The 22,187-nt window shown below is 38.2% G+C and overlaps 2 protein-coding genes across 3 annotated transcripts; one reads left to right on the forward strand and one right to left on the reverse strand.

The window, feature by feature from the left end:
* Positions 1-572: 572 nt before the first annotated feature.
* On the forward strand, positions 573-16,801 carry LOC140947285 (protein ST7 homolog). The gene is made up of 18 exons (XM_073396343.1): positions 573-737; positions 3,855-3,937; positions 4,645-4,771; positions 6,064-6,118; positions 6,594-6,663; positions 7,235-7,286; positions 8,574-8,652; positions 9,876-9,930; positions 10,256-10,352; positions 10,863-10,960; positions 11,911-12,003; positions 12,592-12,613; positions 12,706-12,778; positions 13,382-13,484; positions 13,784-13,934; positions 14,702-14,794; positions 15,550-15,689; positions 16,316-16,801. The coding sequence occupies exons 1-18, from the start codon at positions 578-580 to the stop codon at positions 16,409-16,411; spliced, it is 1,647 nt and encodes a 548-aa protein (XP_073252444.1). The 5' UTR covers positions 573-577; the 3' UTR covers positions 16,412-16,801.
* An 814-nt stretch (positions 16,802-17,615) lies between these two features.
* Positions 17,616-22,187, reverse strand: LOC140948615 (uncharacterized). 2 transcript variants are annotated; one of them, XM_073397880.1, is made up of 2 exons: positions 22,084-22,187; positions 17,616-18,638 (listed from the first exon to the last, which is right to left on the reverse strand). In XM_073397880.1, the coding sequence occupies exon 2, from the start codon at positions 18,613-18,615 to the stop codon at positions 17,638-17,640; it is 978 nt and encodes a 325-aa protein (XP_073253981.1). In that variant the 5' UTR covers positions 18,616-18,638; positions 22,084-22,187; the 3' UTR covers positions 17,616-17,637. The 2 variants fall into 2 exon arrangements, with proteins under 2 accessions (XP_073253981.1, XP_073253982.1); XM_073397881.1 differs by having other exon boundaries at positions 22,118-22,171.

Raw genomic sequence — 22,187 nt, forward strand, 5'->3', positions numbered from 1 at the left:
TTTTGAGCCCTTAAAAGTGGGGCAAAAACAGTCTACTGGAGTCCCAAACATTGAATTTTGAATTTCCCATTGACGCGTTGTAGGCAGTATAGTTTACTATTAGAGGCTGATGTTGTTTCTTACAAATCTAACGTGGAACAGCTTAGTTTACTTCTCAAAACAGTGAAAATCATGCTCTATTTAAGCAAGATTTTGTTATATTACGTTCTGATTTATAATCTAGAGGTATCTTTTAATTTTCACTTGACATTTCTACAATTAAATGTGATTAAAACGTTCACTATGCAGTAAAAACTGTTTTTTTCTTAGTCCGGGCTATTTTTTTCGAGCTCCCGATAGCTAGAACCTTTTTCGATTTCTCTTGAAGGTTCGAGTTATCAGGGGCCGACTGTAGTGTTGAAAGGAAATCTCGTCCTCGAAGTCGTACCCCACTTTGGACGACCCAGCCCAGGGGGTACACTAAGTACTATCCGCCAATCTATCCGCCAGGGAAGCTGTACAAATGTACGGAAACCGTGCAGGGACTGGAACTCAGTTAGTCTGCGCAAGCGCTACTTATATTTTTAACAGAACCAAAATGGCGGACGAGCAGAATGGTGTTCAGCGATCGATCAGTAAAATCAAGCAGTGGATCGGATGGTCGTGGACTTATTTGTGGGGATTTTGGTTCCTTCTTGTCATATTCCTGCTTTACGTGCTTCGTACTCCCCTTCGTCTTAAAGAAAATCTGAACTTAGGTAAGTCATTGTTTATCGTGAATTTTAGAAAACATTAATAGTTCGCATCTTTTCTTTTTCTTTTTCCTTTATCTTAGTCCAAAAAATGACTATTTTTGTCGTTTGTAAATTCCAGTATTCCACAAAAAATAGGACCTCCCTGTAGAGATTCAAGAGTTTTCGCGTCTTAGCTTCGTTAAATTTTATTCAGAAAACGAATCGAAATGACAGAAGGGTGACCGGATGACATGACATTGTGAGATCAGCTGTTCGAGTTGATCAGCATTCAGTTCCACCGCTCGTCTGTTCCGCGTATCAGAATAAGAATTCTGTCATTTATTATTTTTTTATCTCATTCCTAACTGGACGAAAAAATGGTTTATATTTAATTTTTTTACATTCCCAACCCGCTCGGTGATGTCCATTTGTTGGGTGATGATCTATTGATCTTCGTAATTTATGTCTAGCGTTGGTTCCGTTTGTGTCCGAGTGAACATGTGAGAGTCGCTTTAGCAGGTTAATTCAAAGAAGTTGTGGGGGTTTTTTTTGTTTGTTTTTCATGTAAGTTGAAGCTCAAAGCACTAGCTAAGGAAAAGCTTGTTTATTTTAGCAACAATCCACTGTATTAAATTTGATATTCGTTTTCGGCTGAATTGGATTCCATGTCACAAGTTTATACTAACAGTAATGACACTTAATATTTATTTATTTATTTATTTATTTATTTGTAGCCAGTGAATACAGCCGCCTCTTGCGGAAAAGACATCTGCATTTTGACCTCAAAAATTCCACACTAATGAAGTAAATCAATGTTTACATTATTAATCTGGTACATGTAGTCATGGGTTCCCAGATGCAAATTTATTTGGAGTTTCTGTTTCTCTTTGTCAAGTATCGTAACATTTTGAGATCAACTAAGTATTTTGCCCTGGCAAAACCACATGTATTATGCTTTTTTTAAAGTAAAAATATTACAAATTATTCCTTGGAAATGAGTGTTTCTTGGTAAATCCAGTACTTTGTACATTTTGATCTTTTTTACCTTTTGTCTTTTGTATACCATTGGTAAACAATAGCTTATAAAACTATAATAGCGCTGCGCGCAGTTACTATTATATTTTATAGACCCGAAACTCAGGCAAACAAACTGAAATTAACATAGACGAATTCCTCTCTGACTTTTGTTATTAAAATGTCATGCTTGCCTGTCTCTTGTCATTAAAATGAGAAAAATGACAAACTCGGACAAATGTTACAAATTAGACACTTTGACGTCATTCGCATGCTACGCCAGTGCGCATAGACCAATCATAGAGCCTCTGACCAGTTTTGGACAAATGTGCATCATCAGCATAAAATTTTTTGGTTCAAAATGCAGATATCTCTCTCTCAAAAAGTGTCTCAATGGTAGGAAATGATGAGAGGCAGCTGTATTTACAGGATAATTTTTTTGTGATGTTTCCAAAATGTTACACAATAGCACTTTATAGAATGATATACTTGCAAAAGGTGATGCTATAACCAAACTCAGCGCTGAAAGAAACAAACATTTTATAGAACACTACATGTAGAATAACCAGAAATTACTATATGCAAAAAAGGATAGTGTAACAGGTGCATGGAGTAAGGCTTTTGATTTATAGTCAAATTTTACCTTTGTTTATAACAAGCAAATACAAGGTTAGTTTCAAGAAAAATCTTGCAGTTCATCAGAAGTCATGCGGGACTTTTAACGGCATCACAGGATCTCCATGATATGGAAAAAATGCTACAAGAAGTTTATTTAAATGTGGTAATTGGGCATAGAAATAATGCGAAATAAAGATCACACTCATAGGGCTGAAAATAACAGCCGGTCAACAGACAGTGACCGGCCAAGGTGACCATTTGTCCTGACAAACTTTCAGTTGGTTGGTCAACTTGACTGGTTGGGAATAGCAACCCTTAAAAAGTGGTTTTAAAAAAAGCAAAACAAAAAAAGAAAGAAAATTCTATGCTTGTCACATTTCATTATCATAAAATTGTGTGAAGCAGTAAATGTTAAAAGGCTTGAAATTAATAGGTGAACAATTAATTTTTTCTTTGAAATGTTCCCCAATGTTGCAATGTTCCTAGTTTAAAAACATGGCTAAAACATGCTTACCTCCATTGATCCATCAATGTTAAGTTCATCTTCAATGGTGCATGTCTAGGGTTGTTCAGCTCCGCAAATATTGTCTAAATAGCAGATGTCGCCCTTCGAGTTGTCTTCTCGCTGTTCTTGCCATGTTTTTAGCTATTATTTCGCCCAGTTCTTACTCTTGAAACGAGTGAAATGTCTACCATTTTTGTTTTCACAACCAAAACAACTCAACCTTGTCCCCAGGTCTTCTTAGTTAACGGTGCATTAAGCTGCAAGAAAGCAGCACTTTTGATGTCATCGGTTCATTAAACGCAAAATTATTCCAAATTTGGTCATCAGTAGCTGGTTATGGTGAATTATGCATGTGCTTTTAGCCAATCAGAATTGGGGAAATATTTTGAATGAATAATAAAGACTGTTAGAAGCCAAGCTTGAGAGTAAAGTGTGATCGCCTTTTTCAAGCTATCACTTGGAGACTGCAAAAAGTTGAATCACTCAAATGACAATTACAAGGGCAAATTGCAAGCTACATTGTAGCATCTTGTAAAATAATTATATAACCTCTAGATGTATTCCACTAAAGGATTGTCTGAACTTACTGAGAAATTAAATGGATGGCAATGATGTTGAAAAAAGCATGATGACAATGTAAACATTGAAAAAATGAGTAGGTCAAAGAAGAAAAATAAAAGTTCAATTTTCCTTTGGAAGAACCCTTTAAAAAAGTGTTAAAATTTCCATGTAAACTTGAGCAAACATCTGCTACAGTAAATACAGCTGAACTGTTCTCATTCTTTATTGGTTTCATGAATTATGATAGAAAACACATGATGTACTAGTATTTTTTGGTTTTTAATGTTTTTTTTTTCAATTAAGTTACAATTAAGCATTGTTTGCACAGGAGCCATACGATATAACTAGTTTTTTGTGTTGTTATGTGCAAATTATTTTAGACAATTTTAGACTCAAGGGCACATTGTGCTCTTTTCTTAACCAAGTTTTTCTTTTTTTTCCAGCTATCCTTTTCCTGAACACACTGACTCCTAAGTTTTATGTTGCTCTCACTGGAACATCATCATTCATATCAGGAATCATTCTTGTGAGTGTTCATTTTAATGATAAATCCATTTATGTGTCTACCCTTGTATTATTTATTCAGCTTTAGTTTCTGCAATGTTAGTCTAGTAGTTTTCTCGAAAATCCTCTATTAAACACCCCGGGGGGCCTATTTGTTTCCAACACATTTGAGGAGGGCTTAATAGAGACAGGGGAATGCTTATTTGAAGGGGGGGGGGGCTTATTTAATTAAGCAAAGATGGTGGTATCAGTTCTCGATAAAGAACTAGAATACAAAGTGGATAAGCTCAAGTTCAAGACATTGAAGGTCAGGCAGCCGAGGGTCAAACAAATCTGAAATTCCAACACGTGAATAAATCATCCCGGATCACTCCAACTCAAGTTTCACGGTCATGATTGATTAATACAGTCTATCATTTATTAGTGAAGAATAATAAGGGGGAGGGGAGGGGTCTTATTAACATTTTTCCCTGAAAAGGGGTGGTTATTAGAGAGGTGGAGGGGGGAGCTTATTTGAGAAAGGAGAGAGGGGACTTAATATATAATTATTCACGTTAAGGGGTTTCAACTTGAAATAATTTTCTTGGGATGATTTTTTTGGTTAAGACATTCTTACATATTAGTGCAAGAATTCTAAGAATAGCCATATTTTGTAAAGTTTGTTGAATATCCCTGGAAAATTTGTAGTTACTTCTCCCAATTGACTGTTTGCTTGTTGCACTGATGTAGATATTTGAATGGTGGTACTTTCGGAAGTATGGTACGTCATTTATTGAACATGTTTCGTTATCCCATCTCGGTCCTCTATTGGGTAGCTCCGACAATACAGCTACAAATCCTCAACAGAATGTTGCAGGTGTGTATTGATTGTTTTATCTAGATTTTTTTTTTTTCTGTTTGCTTTGTGTTTTCATATTATGCAGGGCTGTCACTAAGGACTGCAGTGATTTTGTTACAAATAGTTATGGTGAGTCCTGGGACTCATCTTGTGAAAAATCGTGGGTGCCAGTCCAGAATCATTATGTCCCAGTCAGAAAAGACGGGGTCCAAAATCAAAAATGCTTGGGCCTTTATGTACATGTAACCAGACAGTTAATCTGTAGATAGACTCCAAAACTCTGTATCACAGTATACTGAAATCAAAATATAGTCCTCATCTATTTTAAAGCACAACAAAGGTTAATATGCAACAGCCGTAATAACTGCCTCAGAAATTACACATACAGGCCGGATATTTCAATCTAAAAATACACATGTTCAGATCAATCAATCGATCTTTGCATCCTGTGGGATGCATGCCATGAATTATTTTGCATCTTTGGGGATTTTTAAGCACCAGGGACACAGGACGCAGAGGTAACAAAATCACTGGGACTGAGGGCCAGGGACGTCCCTCAGCTATGTTCTCAAAAAATAAAGAGAAAATAAAGCCAAACTTCCAAGCTGTTCAATTCCTTGTCTATTACAGGGCAGGAAAAACCCAGGTCTAATTTTCTGGTGCAACTAAATTTTGATCTTGGGCAATTAAAAATGTTTCCTTGCTCGTGTTGCATGTACATGTTCTCCTCCAATCACCATATAGTAATAGTTTATTGATATCCCTCTCGCAGCCTAAAGGCTGTGTTACAAGGAAGGTCAGTGACAGTAGCAGAAGAAAATACAATACAAAAACAATGAAATAGATAATTATGTTAATATGATTAAAAGCACTACATAACAGAGAAAAAATAACAGAGCACAGGATTGAAGATAGCCCTTGAAGATATTGGTCAAATCAAGTAGTTACTCTGTTTCCAGCACAGCATCTAAGTTCTTCTAGTACTAGTAATCTTATACACTTTTTAATAATCGATATTTTATTATAGACAGTACCTTAGAACTATAGATGATGCTGCCTTTTGTTTTCTTTGGGTAAGTAAAATATAAGTGGGGACAAGTGAAAACGGAAATTTACTTGCCTTGCCCACTGGGCAAGTGGATTTCAAATTTTTTTCCTGCCCCGTAGTAATAAGGGATGCAGGACACAGAGGTAACAAAATCACTGCATACCTCTCTTCAGTGCACCCACCCACCCCGCCCCCCACAACTTTGTCACATACTCCTCACTCCACTGACTTATAGCTTTAACAAAATTCATTTCCTTGACAGAATGTAAAGTTTGGAGAAATCCTGGCAATCTTTTCCGAGGCGCAGAATACAACAGGTAATGTCTTCCTGATAGATATCTTGAAAATGACCCTCTAATTGTTCACTTTGTTCTATTTGCTGCAACAAATTTCTGCTTCATTGGTGTAATAATTCCTATGAAGACTTCCCAGGTTGGTATAGGTATGAATATTTTGGGTTTCAACAAAACACACTGACCCCCTACTCCCCCCCCCCCCCCCTCCCCATTACTGACCCTCTCTAAAATCACAGGTAAATCACAGGTAATGAACAAATGACTTGATCTAACAAAGAATATTATTTATAACAAGCTGACCTTTAAATTCACAAGAATCTATCAAAACTAATATTTTTCGTTAATTCAAGTCATTAGCTCCTTTCCTGTAAATTATAGAGGGGATTGGTAAGGGGGCTCAGAAGGGGGTCAAGGTAAGCTAACGGGGGGCAGTGTTTTTTCGAAACCTGAATATTTTTCCATATTAGAAGTATCCATCAAATTCTGTTTTTGACAGGTATTACTGGGTGACAGGAAAAGAACCATTAACTTATTACGACATGAATCTTTCAGCACAAGATCATCAGGTAATTATGACTTCTGTTCTCCAAGAAGCACCAGAAAACAGAATATTGATATTTTCATCAGGGGGTTTCAATAACATTTTCCATAAGCAGGTGCCACTGGTTAGATGGCTGTGACCAGGAAAGGAGCCAAAAGGTTCCTTTTCCTTGAAATCATATGCTGTATAGGCAGCGGTAGACTGCTGGTAACAGCAAAAATGGCACGCAAACAGCAAGCTATTGCAACAACACTTTTCAAAGAACTGCAAGCAAGCAACTGCATATATAATTCAGAGGCATCGGGCCACCCCAAGTATAGCTGGGGAAACTGCTGACCAGCATTGCTTCAAGGTTAACTTTGCCTAAATTACATTTAGCGACATGTAACTAGCTGCTATTGAGACCTCTGTGGTCATCATGAAAAATTTCTGATTGTAGTAAGCATCGTCTAAAATTTTCATTGAGTAACATTGATCACATATATGTACAAGAGTTCTATAGAAAGATGTGAGGTGAAACAAATAAAGCTTTTCAAGTTGACTTGCTTTTTCTCAAGGTTTTATTTTTAAACTATTTTTGTTTTTCTTGACTTCAGACTTTCTTTACATGTGATGCTGATGCCGAGAGTGCCGATCCTTCAGATGAATGTGAGTGTTAAGTTCCTCAGTCTACTATGAATAAGTGTACAAGTTAATCAAGGCCACATCCGCATGTATCCTTACGTTTTTGAAAACAGAGATTTTTTTCTCCATTTTCAAAAACCACTCATCTACACATAGCATATTCGAATTGTTTCCACCTGTCCACACAAAGAACATTAAAACAATTGAAATACACTAACATCCCTTATGGAGCATGCATGATTCTTGTAGTATATAACATATGAAATCAATGTATTTGAAAAACTTAATTTTTCAACTGTCATCTCAGTTTAGGAAGAGAGCTTGGTAAATCCATCTGCGGAGACCCGGGGGCAGTCATCAATTGGGTCAGGAGAAAAGGTGCAACGAAAGTTTTCAAGTACAGGCGGAAGAGCCCCCTGGGTACCAACTGACTCACCAGACCATTTCCAAATGGTCAACTGAATGCTGGCTCCTGATTAGGCTCAAAAAATGCTTTAATGAAAATGCTTTTATTGTGCTCAATCAGCGAACAGTATCTCCTGAGTTCTTTTCATGTGTTTGTACATGATAGCTATTGTCTCCCAATACTCATCCGGCTCATTCACCAAGATTGTGCGTACGTACAAGGGAAACTTTCATTGTCTACTTTCCTAACTAGAAAAGAAGGAAATACCAATGACACAGGAAAACATTTCGGATGCTAACAGTAGGAACATTCCAATTTGCACCGAGCAAATTCAGTTTGTGTGACCGATCATGAGGTATCGTAAATAACATTTATGAAGGTGTGATCAATGGAAGTTTAAATATGTGTGGTATGCCGCTCAAGCTTGTATTTTTCGGAAAAGCGTCTTTAAAATACCCATACACATGTTTCCATGTTTTAGTTGTCAGGTAGACAATATTTTGAAATGGACGGTGTTTATATCAAACTGAAAGTTTCCTGACTGTGTGCATTTCTTTGGTGAACAAATTGGACAAGTATGGTGAGACAATAGCCATTGTGTACAAACACATGAAAAGAACTCAGGACATGCTGTTTGCTGATTGGACACAATAATACAAATTGAAGCATTTTTTGTGCCCAGTCAGGAGCCAGCATTCAGTGGACCGTTTGGAAATGGTCTGGTAAGAGTCGGTACCAAGGGGGTCTTCCGCCCGTGCTTGAAAACTTTCATTCTGCCTTTTCTTCTGACGCGACTGACTGCCCATGGGTCTCTGAGGATGGGTAAATCAAGCCAACACTGAATCTGGAGCTCAAAGAAGGTATTGTAAGGTAGTTTTAACTGAACCTTTGTTGATTGATTTTAGTAATGCTTAGAGCGTGGAGAGAAAGAGATCAAGAAAAGAGAATAAAAACAGCCCATCAAGCCATAGAAATTAATCCAAGGTATGTGAATCATACTTGGTACTAATGGACTTGCAAATCATCTTTTTTTAGTTTTCATAATTTGATATGTAGTAGGTATGTGTATTTAGATTGTCGTACAACTATAAAATACTAGTGTCATGTTATGTTGGCAACACTTATTGTTGACGTGACTTTAATTTCGCGATTTTTTTTGGTATTGCAAAATTCACGAAATTTACATGTCACGAAAATTTACTGCAATAAGGGATATATTGTCGAACAAACAGTAAGAGGTCCTCACCTTTTTTCAAGGACTTAAGTTTTTTAATTCGTTTGACAACGATGTCGTCAACTCTCAATCCCTTTCCTCCTTTAAGAAAGTACTGAAGATTAAATTATTAAGTTAATATGAAAACCAGCCTTAAATCTTTCCATCTTTGACTGTACGCCATCTTTTCTTTTCTTCAATTGATGTAAACAGCTCTAGCCTGTAGTTCGAGGAGGCCTAACCTCTCATAAGCTCCTAGTTTCTGTTATGTCTCCTTGCCACTTCTTTTTTCTACTTATCCTATATTATTTGTAATTTATTTTTTATTGTTGTGTGGCAAATAAAATAAAAATGAATAAAAAATGCCTCTTATCTAATAAACGCCCTCTGTCTAATAGATGCCGCCTATGACAATTACTCCAGATAACTAGGAATTAGCAAAAAGGAGCAAAATCATTCAATTTATTCAGTTTCTTGCTTCATCAGCAAGGTTTTGCATATTGTATCTTGTTCAATATTGAGTTCAAAGTAAGAAGGACTTAAATGATGGAAGCACTATAACACAGAGCAAGGATTCTGACATCAGTACTAAGAGTTGGAGAAGTATGGGGATCTCTAGACAGCGTACAGCAAATAAATTGGTGGACTGAATTTTCCCCTATTTTTTAACTCTCTTAATTTTTTCACGTACAGAAGTATGTTAATTTTGTCAAGCTTGTTACAGTTATGAGAATAAATTTCTGCCTGTTTTAAACACCTCCTATCTGTTAAACAGTTCCTCTTGGAGCCCTACAATTAAATAAATTACCTGGGCATCTGTTAGATTATTTACAGTACGGGTGTGTATGCAGGATAGTTGGTTAATAAGAATAATAATAAATAATCTTTACAGAGGAAGCTCCTGTCACATTGAGTGGTTTTCAGGGAGGTCCACACTAAGATTAAATAATAAGTATTTAACTGAAGTTAATTAATTTTTTTTTCTTTTAATCAGCTGTCCAACAGCACTAATTTTACTTGCTGAAGAGGAAGCTCAAACTATTTTAGAGGTGGGAAATTCATCTTTTTAGACATGAGGAAATACAGTAATTATAACTTCTGAAACCTTGTGGGTGACTAAAAACTGATAAATGTAAATAGCATAAATCCTCTATTAACGTCCGCCCCCCCCTCCCCACCTTCTAATAAGCCTCCCCACCCCCTTATCATGGGAATAAAACCCCACTCAAACATGCTTGAAATAAATAATCACCCGGGGGCTTAACAGAGGATTTACAGTAGCTTACTCAATGTGCAGATGACATTACAAATTTGAGCCATTTTAAGGCTTTTAACTTTATTTCAGATCACAACTGAACTTAATGTCTCTCTTAGGCTGAAAAGTTATTTAAACAAGCACTGAAGGCAAGTGAAGCATTGTTGCGGAACAGTACTTCAGCTAACTCAGACACTAAGGAAGAAGCTGTACATAGTGAGTGGAAAAAAAATTGTCGCTCATGCATTCTTAGCTCTGTAAGTAGTTTAGACTTGCCACAAGTCGACCTCAGTGAGCTTTTTAGGCCAAGAAGCAGCCAAGCAAGTGGCAAAGTCAGTGGACTTTTTTGAAAGTCTATAAGTACTTGGGGATTTTTAGAACCCTTGGGCAATGTTAAAGCAGTTGTCTGCAGTTAGAGCTTCTTTCTTGAATGTGTTGTTAAAAATTCCTGCATGCTTATGTGAAGCGACAAACTACAAGACAAGGTTTTTAGGTCTTTAATGGTGGAGTATTTGTCGGGCGAAAAGAATAAATCAATGCCTGATCAATGTCCTCTTGCAGTAGAAGATTTTTTCTCCCTTTCTAACAAGTCTGCTACTTGTTTCTAGAACAGTAGTAAATAAATATTGTTCTAGTCTAAACGAGCAATTATTTACCATGTTGCTTTCCCAGGCTTCATAAGAAGTTTTCCGTGATACAAATTTCTTTACTTATTTCAATCCTCAGGACGAGACACAAATGTCTGTGTTTACATAAGACGAAGGCTTGCTATGTGTGCTCGGAAACTTGGAAGAGTCAAGGAAGCCATTAAAATGATGAGAGATGTAGGTGTTTCCTTTGTTTCTTTTTAACATTCAGTTATACTACTCATTTGGTGCGGATCAAGGATAAATTCTGACGGATTTCCTAAATGAGGGCCGAAGGTGCAGGCACTATCTAGCAGGGTCCGAGGGGCAGGCTCCCCCAGGAAATGTTTTGGATTTTAACTCCTTAAAGGCCCTTTCCTGGGTTTCCGAGTCATTCAGGCAGGATATTGGCCAGGTTTCAACTTGGAAAGTGTTTTTTATTATTAAAAGTATATTGTGAAAGGTTTGAACCCAGGAGTCATTTCAAAAGTAGGTTGAGTTTGATCGTCCAGGTGAACATAGTCCTGAATAGGACTGTTGTTGTTGACAGTGACTGATCTTTCGACAACCTGTGCGCTAGTCATCTTTAGAGTCAAAGTGAGTCGTATCTCGTCAGTTGATGGTATTATACTCTGGTTATTGATCTGATTGGTCAGTTACGTCGTGATGTTATTGGTCGTCTGTCAGTTAAGCCGTGATGTTATTGGCCATGAAGACTCGTAATCAGTAATTGGTGCGTTTCGATCTGTCTATTTTCACATTAAACAGATTATGAAAATCTGACCGATTTCCGTAAAATGCTGGAAACCGGTGTGGATTCGCGCCTGCTCATAGTGATGCTATTTAAAGGTATCCAACCTAAAAGTGCCCAAAATCAAATACTTTTTTAAAAAGTGTGATGTCTCTCCTATTCAAAAGTTGTAGCCTGAGAAAACAGCCAAAATTTTAAGACACCATCACTGGTTTCCCCGCAAAATCAGTATGGAATTTCTGCACTCGTTTCTCAGACGTCATTTCACAGGGAAACCAGTGGTTGCATCGCAAACTGTCAGCTGATATCTCAGACTTCAAAAGTTGTTGCATAATTTATATAATGCAGCCACACGTAGCTGTTTTTCTGAATTTTTTTTCTTTTTCTTTTCTGTCAGCTAATGAAGGAATTTCCTCTTATGAGTGTTTTAAATATCCATGAAAATTTGTTGGAGGCTCTGCTCGAAATACAAGCTTACTCCGAAGTGCAGGTATTGATCCTCTCCATATTACCTTCAGGGTCTTTGTCAATATTGATTCATGCTGTCCTTAATCTTCTTTGCAAAGTTTTCATTCAGACATGTCCTCGTTGTTGTATGAATGTTTGCGCTGAAAGAGCTTGCTTTGGGAGGCTTAGGGAAACTTGTGAGAGCACGAGAACATGGGTATAAACCAATGTATCTGAATAATCACTTATTTTAAAGAGTAAGCCAGTTGGATGCGTAGAGATATGGAGATTGCAAGGAGCTGCAAAAAATAGCATCCCAATAAACTGCAGCCTTTTACTTACATTGCCCACACTCAGGGATACCTCATCACTTTTCTACTATACTGTACATCTTGAAAAGTCTCAAAGAAGAACTTGCCCTGTCCCCTTCTCCCCCTCCCCCACCCTTTTAAAGTTGATTTGATCATTTGCTGTAAAAAGGAAACGTGGCCAACCTTACTGGCTCATGTTTAACCTTTGCCTAAAGTATTTCAAACCATTTGACACCAGTTACAGCAAACAAACCTGATTTAACAGAGATACAGTATTCTGTTCTCACTCACTTTTTCCTCTGTCTTTCTTTTATCCACAGCAAGTTCTAGCTAAATATGATGGTAAGAGTTATAAAATTTTCATATTAATTTGTTCTTTCTTGGGTGGAAATTTATAAAGGACAAAACAAATTGATTTTTTTTTTACTTTGCAGATATAAGTCTTCCTAAGTCAGCTACAATATGTTATTCAGCTGCACTCCTTAAAGCCAGAGCAGTTTGTGACAAGTAATGAAAATAACTTTTGTACTTGGGCCGCTAGTTGAAGAGTTTTTTTTTTTTTCTCAGCTGTTAAAATTATAAGACCTGACTAAATTTGACAGTGTTCACCCACTGATCATCGCAGAAAATACTGATCGTTGAATGGCTAGAATGACTTCATACAGAAGATGTAAGCCACCCTGAAAGATGATGACAAAACAATCACTTTTCTCCCTCGTAAACATTCTGTACAGTTTGTATACCGATAACACACAACATGTGCAGTGAATGTGTGGTTCTTTCCCTTCAAGTGAAGCCAACAAGTCCTGATCTACGCCTCAGTCAGTTTTTCCTCATTTATACTCAGACTCTTCATTCCACAGACTACGACTAGTCTTTCATTTTCCTCGGAGATGGTTGAGCGAGCGAGGCGTGAAAATCTCTGCTTGGAGGAGAAACGAAAAATAAATACATTTTTTCTCTTCCCTCCACATGTCACCTTCCTCATGGGTGGCGGTCTTCACGCTAGCTTGCAAATTTTGCTTGCTGTACTATATGGTACTGTATGTTTTCGTCCACCAAAGTGACACGTTTGTTTTTTCTAAGTATTTTTGTTTTGTCTTTATACAGATTCTCTCCTGAAATAGCAGCAAAGAGGGGATTAAGTCCAGCTGAAATGGCAGCAGTGGAGGCCATACATAGAGCAGTGGAATTTAACCCTCATGTTCCTAAAGTAAGTAACTGATTCTTCTCTTATCTACACTGACTGTCTCTTATACAGTGGAACCCAGTTATTACGGTCACCAAGGTGCAAAAAAAAATTGGCCGTAATAACGAGGTGGCCGTAAGGCGGAGTTCCACTTTATCTGAAAACTAATGATTTTATTACTATCTATTTTCACTAATGCTTTAGATCAAGCTGTCAGGATGCCCCGCTATTATGCATGTGAATAAAATTAACCATAAGAAAATAGTGTTTACCAAGACTCACTCTTGTCCCTTTTTGTCGTAATGAATGCTATTTTTTTACAGTATCTTCTGGAGCAGAAAAGTCTAATACTACCTCCAGAGCATATTTTAAAACGAGGAGACAGCGAGGCGATAGCTTACGCGTTCTTTCATTTACCTCACTGGAAAAGAGTAGACGGAGCTCTTAATCTGCTTCACTGCACGTGGGAAGGAAGTATGTATGGACAGACCTCTTTTGTGTGTTCCTTTTTTCGTCATCATCATCATCATCTTCATCATCACTTTTATTATTGTAAATGTTAGTATCAGTACCATTTTTACAAAGAAACATCCACTAAGATTCTTGATTTATTTCTTGCTTGTACATAATTTTCAAGGAAATTCCAATCGCCATTTGCACATCTCCAATCATGATTACACCTTGTTTGCCCCCAAAATTTTGTATAGCGTTTGTTTTTAAATTCTCCTAGGTATTACAGTCCTCCCCAGAGAAACTGAAGACAACACTTATTCAAAATTGGGGGGGGGACAAGTAGGCGTTTTATGGGAGATGTGTAAATGGCAAATACTTATGTTTCCTACTTAAATAACTTTCTCTAGCAATTTGATTGAAAAATTTACATTCGTCTATATTTTATTTGTTCATGAATTTTTGCAGAAGCTTTCTATGTAGGTTTCAATAGAAATGAATGAGGTTGATTTTAAATTTTAAATAATGAATAAAGAAATAAATCATCATTACTCGTATGATTATCATTTAAGTAAGAATGCATGTTTGCTGCAACAAATTTCCCTTTAATAAACAGTTGAACAACCCCGAGTCGAACGCGAACCTTTCGCGTGTTATCCTCCCTTGATTACCAATGAAGGCATGTAGTTTAAAATACCGTCCATCATCAACACAATAGAGTTCACCATGATGAAAATCTTGCATAGGATGTGGTACGTATTACATGTTAAACTGTTTTATTTCTTCAACAGCTTTTCGTCTTGTCCCTTACCCCCTGGAAAAGGGTCATTTGTTTCATCCCTACCCAGCATGCACTGAAAACGCTGACCGGGAACTTCTACCAAGTAAGTTCTGTATTGAATGCGCAATTCTGTCTATTACTGTCCGTGTTGAACTAAATCTTAGCCGTTCTGAGATATTTTAATGAAGTTTGAAGTGCCGGAAAAGTTTCTTGCAAGAAATCAAGGCTCGTAACTAACGAGCGATAGAATATTTTGGAGAAGTTAACAACGTTGTCAATGAGCAATAGCCTTAGCAATGTCCTTGCTAAACTTAACGCGTTTCAAGTAGCCTTCTATGTTGACATTCTTTGACCCCTCACACCTCGAATTTTTTCGCAAGGACCGTTACTTACTATTAAGACCTTATACTGTAAATAGGAAGGACCTAAACCAGGGTGGGCTGACCAGTGGTTTTTCCTAAACAAATGGTTTTGTTTGGGGGTGCTCATTCTGGCGGGCTCACAAAACTGGTCCAGCCCTTTAATAGTCTACGTTGTAGGATGGTGGTACTTAGTTTTTACATGGGTTTGGGAAATCAAATGGTACAAGCCATTCCGTTTGGGGGAGCTTCAGATATGGGCTGTCGTTTGAGGTGAGGCAACCTTTCTCGTTTTAGTCTGCTCGGCTGATTTAGATAAAGTGTCTTTCGGTTCCTTCTTCTGTCATCTCAGATTTTATTGTTAAATGTTTTTTCACAAGATTTTCAACCGGATTGTTTGTGTAAAGCACCCTAGGTTTGAAGGTGCTGTAAAAGATCTAAGTGTATGTGTGGATAAAAATTCTCTTGAAGTAACTTCTTTTACATTTGTCCTTTTCAGGTCACCATGAACTCTCCATTTACCCCAAAAAAGAACTTCCTTTCTTCATTCTGTTTACCGCTGCCCTGTGCTCTTTCACCGCAATGCTGGCTCTTCTTACGCACCAGTTCCCAGAACCAATGGCCAACGCGGCCAAAACAGTAAGTAGTTATGTACAAAACGTAGAGTGCAACGAGCCTGTCGACGCCACACTACAATATGCAGATTTAGTAAGGACAGTGCGAAGTCAAATGTGAACGCAAAAGCGCTCGAAAAGGACTGAACGCAACTTCCAGTCCTCGATTTCCCGAAGTGCCATTGGTCAAGTCGCCTTTTAGATCTGCGCGCACCGTCGTTGTTAGGGAGTTTAAGCAAAGACGTTTTTGAGCGACGCATGTCAGCCGGTAGTGGCCAGTTTTCATTCTTGGGCAAAGCTTTTGCCCAAATATTGGGCAAATCATCATCTCTCTAAGGGTAAAGAAACTTAGCAATACAAATTTGGTAGCGTCCAAGCATTAACCCTTACCCCATTTTACCTGCTATATGCCAAATGTCAATTTTTACTCCTAAAGATTTTGATCGCCTTATGAAATTAAGAATCTCTTCCATTTTCTGCTGTAATCATACAGGAAAATAGATGACTGTAAACATCTATCAGGGTTACCTTTTATAATACTCGAGCTCAAAATTAAAAAGAGAAAAAAGGGCTTAATACACTGTGACCAAACTTCCAAGTACACATTTTCTTTGAACTTAATTTTGTTTGTCTGTAATTTGTATTCCTCAGTGTTTGAGCTGGATTTCAACACCGTTAAATCTCATTATACAGAAGTTTGAAGATTTCTTTCCTGCTCACATATGGCATCAGCTGACACGCATCTGATTGGCTGTTGCTCTGACCACGTGCTTTCATCCCTACTCTGATTGGTTCACCTTATCACCTTATTTAGAAATAGCCCATGAGATCACTACTGTTGTCGTTGCAGCATTGGGTGTTTTAATGTAACGTAATTAGAAGGCGTGAATCGCAATTTGCTTCTTAGACACTGTCTCTTACTATTAAAATTGTTGATATTGAGATACGCAAGGCGAACTAGGAAAGTTAAAAAGAGCACATTATTTCTGTCATATTGCAGTGTTTCAAAGATATTCTTTGAGTTAAAATATTTCTTCAGACGTAACTAAATTAAATGCTCTATTGTTTGAGGCTATCAGAGTATATTTATTTAGTCGAAAACAAAAAAGTTGTTGAAATATTAAAAGAAGTTCGAAATTCCGCGTCAGTGTTTGGAGTCTCTTTACACCAACTTGTATCATGCTTCCGTCCCCCTAAAGTCAATTATAGTTTTACAGGAATAAAAACCCCGAACGGTGAGAATAAACTTGAACTGTAGAAAAAGAAAGCAAAAGTTAGTAGGGACTGTATTTTATTATTATAAGTTTTCGTAATATTGCTTGGTTTGTCGCGATGAAATCGACGACAGAAGACCATGACACAAAGTTAGAAATGCCCTTTAAATGCTTAGCGATAATGATATGTTTGTTAGGAACCAAACTCGCAATTATGACCATGTTCTTCGGCAAGCGAGGGCTTCAAGAGACTCTCCATGTCCTTAATCGCTGAAAATTTCAAGCTGCAGCCCTAATATCTGTGCATGCCTCTAAATCATGTGGTTATACAGTACTAGTTCAATCAGTTTTGTGACCACTGTTAGAGAGCTTTAGATTCTAAGACAAGGACGACCGGCGAGAACGAGAACCCGCGTCGTTTTGGCGGGAAAACGCTATAGCCGTAGTCATTCTACTTGTGTTCTAGCGAAAATGTTTCAGAGGCGGAAACAAGTTATTAAATGTTAGAAGTTTTTTTTCATTTTGAAATCGGAAGAGGGCTTGACCTCCTTCTATAAAAAATAACCGTGCTAACTTTTATGGTGGAAAAAAGTAAAATATAACTTTCCGGGGTGTCTTTTTTGGAGAATACGCGAAAAACTTTTAGTGGGTGTGTATTTTTGAGAATACACGAAATATACTTTTTTAATTCAAACCTGGTCCTCGAAGTCGTCCTCGTCCACAAATCTTAAGGTCTCTACTAGCTTTAAAATTCGAGGATCACTCTTCGCTTCGATGAATTCCTTTCGAATTCGGCCGACTAAGTGTTTCAAACAAACTCGCGATTATAGGGCAGACTCGCACCATTCCTTCAACCGCATCTCTCCAACGCCTTACTCCTTCCCAGTTCCCCTCGGCCCCCCACGGCTTGTCTCCACAGAAATGAATAATGCTTGGTTTTATTCCCCTCATTTCATAAAACCATTTGTTACAGCCATACTTAATATGGACATGATGCCACTGAGTTTTGTACAACTGCGTAAAAAAGTACTCGTCAGGTCCTACAAAGTTTGCGGTAGTTCCTATCTGAGGAAGTGAGCTTGCCAGTAGATAATCATCAATGTTTGGACTCAAAACCATTGTACATCCATAAACTCCATAATTGTTCTTAACAGCATTTTCGATTTCCAACTCGGGTATTTTCGACCCATGCCAGTAGTTGTGATTTCTAATACTGGAGCAGATACCCGCCGGGGTTTGAAGAGTAAAGAGATCGTCAATATTGCTCAAAACAAGCGAGTCAGCGTCTAACCAGACGATTTTGTCATATTCAGTGAGGTTCAACATCCGGGCCTTTGTCAAACTATACTGTATCCACGCATCCTCACTACGGTACCTCTTTCCTCTCAGCGCGCTTTTTACTCTGGTTTTAATGTACTGTACTTTTATTACTCTGTCATAGAGCTTGCGCAGTAGTTTCATAGAGTGGACACTAACGTCCGGTGTTACCATGACAATCAAGTCGTGTTGGGTTTTTTGTTGCCTTAGCGACCAGGCAAGCGTCAGAGCCCCTTTAACGTACTCGTCTCCGCACATAACCAAAGTAACGAATGCATACCGCGGGCGCGGAATTGTTTTTCTAAATTCTCTCTGTAGATGTTTGAGTGTTTTTGTTTTCGGTGGCGCAAACTGTGAAGTCTTGTTCAGTTTTCGTTGGTCTGAGTCAATAACTTCTCGTAGTAGAGTTCTTCTTGACATCTTTCAATGGTTCTTTGCCTAACCTGGGAGGTAGATAAAATTGAAATAGCTAATTCTTACTTTAAATTCTCCCGTTACCGACAAGAGGCACTTGCAATAGCCTGCAGAATAGGCGTTTTTTTTTTTTTTGGCGTTTGTCATACGAGCGAGGAGCGCGAGAAACGCCTGACGGGGAAAGGCGCACGAAAAATAACGCCTGTTCTGCAGGCTCCTGATAGGCTCCAGTCGTAGGTGACTCACGCCCCTCGCTCGCTTCGCGCTTGCATTCGCACGACTGAAAAAAAAGAAACAAAAAAAGCTTGCTCTAAGGGTTAATTTGTAAAAACGGTATTAAGAATACTCCAACCTTCAAGCAAAAGTCGTGTAATCAAAGATAAAAGCCTTAATCAAACCAGTGATCCTATAGTCAGTACCGAATAACATCGACTGAACTCTCTCTGCGGCCGACCGATGCTTTTAAAGCCTGCGTAATAACTTGATTGCCTAGCTGTACTTAGTGTGTAAAGCTCTACGACGGCGTAAACAGCTTACAAATGACAAGTTAAATACGCATTAACAAGTCGTTCTCTGTGCGGCGGTAACTTGATCCAATTTGTTTTGCACTGAACCTGTTAATAAGCTATTGTGTTTGCTAGATACAACTTTAATAACGGTTTCAACCATCTATACAAAAGCTTTTGACTCTATTCAGCTTTCGAGTTATGAGGTGTAAATAATCAAATGTATATATGTAATGAAGTCAAGACCGATCAGTTGTCTTTGCTTTTAGATGGTTTTTCCACCGTTACATTTTCGAGTTTTCATCATCAGTTTTATGTCTTTCTCTAGTTGTTATAGGAAAAGCAACTTTGGAACTATAGACTAGAAGCAGATTTGGAACTATAGATTCAAAATCTAGAAGAATATTAATAACGTTTTTAAATGGTCAAAATAAATAAGTGAACGAAAATCACAAAGCAGGACTTTTTTTGCAGAATCAAGGTAACAACATGTTCCGTACGTATTACAAGGGTCACCATGAAAAATAGCGCATCCCGCAATCTTAGGCGAAGGACTGATGCTTGAGGCATGAGCGATGTGCAACAGCTAGTGACCAGTTTGACTTAAGAGTAAGTTGATTGAACAAGTTTTCGAGCTTGATTCTGTTACCTATACACCTCAGAGATCATTTGTTACAAGGAGACTGACTTAAATGACAAGACTTAATTATTGACCATACAGAAAGGAAACTTCTCTTTTACAAACTAGAAATTCGCTGTGATCAGTGTGAATTTAGAAGAACCTAATTGCCTAGCTATCATGGCATAAGTGATAGCTATTTCGATACTGTGCAAGAAGGCTGGCGCTAATTTGTACCTCGATTTAACTTACTCCCTTGTTTGAAGTGAATATGTTGCCCCTTAGATGTTGTTGTTGTTGTTGTTGTTGTTGCGGAATCTTACTTACTTCCCAAGTTTGTTTACATGGGAAGGAGTCTTAATAAATAAGTCTTGACATGCATTGTACGAGGGGAAGTATTAAGTATAGCAAGTCTGAACTTACACTTCTCTAACAGATGCTGTGTTCCTCTTCGTAAGCCAAAACGAAGCATGATTTCGCAAAATTATGCGGTAATGCGCAAACAGTGCTTTATGCGATAAAGTATTTTAAGTGTCTGTTGCCGGTATTCAACCGCACGCATAATTTAAGGTTCAGCTTACAGCTTTGTTATAATACAAAAGCTGCCTGACAATAATGGATTAAAATAAGAAGCTTAAAGCAGTGAAAATGTAAAGCATTGTTATATTAACATGGTAGATTTAATTATAAATATGTCGCGCGTAATGTTCTTTGCATGAACGTACTGTACTCCAAACTATGACAGTAACTTATTTGAGCAGATTAGCCGTGTCCCTTCATTCGCAGACAATTATAACACTGAGTTTCCAGTTAACATAACTCAGTTTTCCTACCCTAGTAACACAAAGGCAGGGAAAACGAAAAGTTTAGTATTTTTACAACTTCTTATAGTGCTGGCCTGTTCATATCAGAGGCACCGCCCTTGAGGTAAACTACAAGCTGGAAGAGGGGTGCGCGCCTCATGGGACTATGTCTTACTGTACTGGATAGCTCTCGCGCCGGCAATAAAGCCATACCCAGATCCCGGGGGGGGGGGGGGGGGTACTGCCATATATGGGCTATACTGGTATGTGCCGCTGTGAAGGGTATGGTTTTCAAGCAGTTTACTCTAGGATAGGGTACTAATAAATCAGAGCGTTTGGCTCTAGAATAGGGTATTATTTTTCAGGAAACTGATCAGTTGGTTGAAGATTTTATGTAGACTAGGGATTGTGGTAGGATAGGGGGGATTAGGGGACTTTACTCTAGCATAGGGTAGCAAAATTCAGCTGAACTAGCTCTGGTATAGGTTAAGGGTTCCAGGATCCCAGCAGCACATTCCCACCCAGAAATTCCTGAAGTACCCCCCCCTCCCCCGGGACCCAGATAGGGCTTTCGTTCACACATAAGAACGGTGATTTCGGCGCGATTTCTGTAACGGCTTGAGGTTAAGCGGCGCTGATCTCGAACGTGAAGCTTCACATATCGGATAGGTTCTGTGCCACACTTTGGTGAAGGTATTCGGACCGTAGCGGACGTTAATAAGTAGGAATAAGGTCTGGAATCCACCGAGACGGAAGCACATAACAAGGAGTGATTGAGTACTGGCCAAAAAGGGCACCAAACCCTCACGGCCAACCGCTTCGGCGCAACTGCGATGTGTGTGAACGACTTATTCCAGTCCCGGGCCGTTGTTGTTCGTACTATATCGAGCTTTTCGTGTCGACCGGCAAAGTGTATCTACATACTTTTAGCACATTTTTAATATTTTTTTTTTCTGAAACTTATTGCTGTATCGAGTGCTAGACTACAACTCAAACTCAGTCGTATCACCGCTTTTATCGCGGCGTACACTGAGAGGTGACCTGCAGTCCTTGTTTTGAGAACAGACAAAACAAAAGAAATTTGACTCTTTATTCAAACAGAAAGGATAAACATTAGCAAGGTTGTCGTCTTGTTCTAGAACAATACAGTGGTTTTATTGCTGTTCCTTTTGGAAACAGCTACGCAACGCACCACAGCTGCCGACTCTTGATGATAGCTTAGCTTACCATCAACGTTGCCTGAATTATTTTATAGCTTGTTTTACAGCCAAAGTTTGATTCGTTTGATGCATTGAAAATACTCTCCAATTGAGTGACTACTATAATTTACGATAAGCCTGAGAAACTTCAAAAGTTAAGTTTAAGCTGTAACAAAAAGCAAGCGTTTAACCCATGTCGGCTGAATTTCTTTCAATTTTCTCAGTTTTGTACAAGGAATAAGACCGCTTATTATATTGCTCTTCTTTCAAATTTATCGTTTTCATGAAAATTGCATGAACGCGAACTAAACTAAACGACTGGCTATGTTTTTAAACGATTTCCTTACCTAAATTAGCGTCGATGTCTTACATTTCTCTCACCTCAGATCTTGAAATCTACGTTTCATCAGTGCTTCTACCCTTCATAGCTTTTTTTATCCTGACTGTGAAG

The sequence above is a fragment of the Porites lutea genome, chromosome 9 (assembly GCF_958299795.1).
Source record: "Porites lutea chromosome 9, jaPorLute2.1, whole genome shotgun sequence".
Taxonomy (NCBI): Eukaryota; Metazoa; Cnidaria; class Anthozoa; order Scleractinia; family Poritidae; genus Porites; species Porites lutea.

What these genes read in the sequence shown, in the direction of transcription:
- LOC140947285 (XM_073396343.1), top strand. Translation starts at nt 578, where the DNA reads ATGGCGGACGAGCAGAATGGTGTTCAGCGATCGATCAGTAAAATCAAG. An exon ending in GCCAGAGCAGTTTGTGACAA is followed by an intron (nt 12,779 to 13,381) that starts GTAATGAAAATA and finishes GTCTTTATACAG; the next exon opens with ATTCTCTCCTGAAATAGCAG. An exon ending in TCACTGCACGTGGGAAGGAA is followed by an intron (nt 13,935 to 14,701) that starts GTATGTATGGAC and finishes TTTCTTCAACAG; the next exon opens with CTTTTCGTCTTGTCCCTTAC.
- LOC140948615 (XM_073397880.1), bottom strand. Translation starts at nt 18,615, where the DNA reads ATGTCAAGAAGAACTCTACTACGAGAAGTTATTGACTCAGACCAACGA.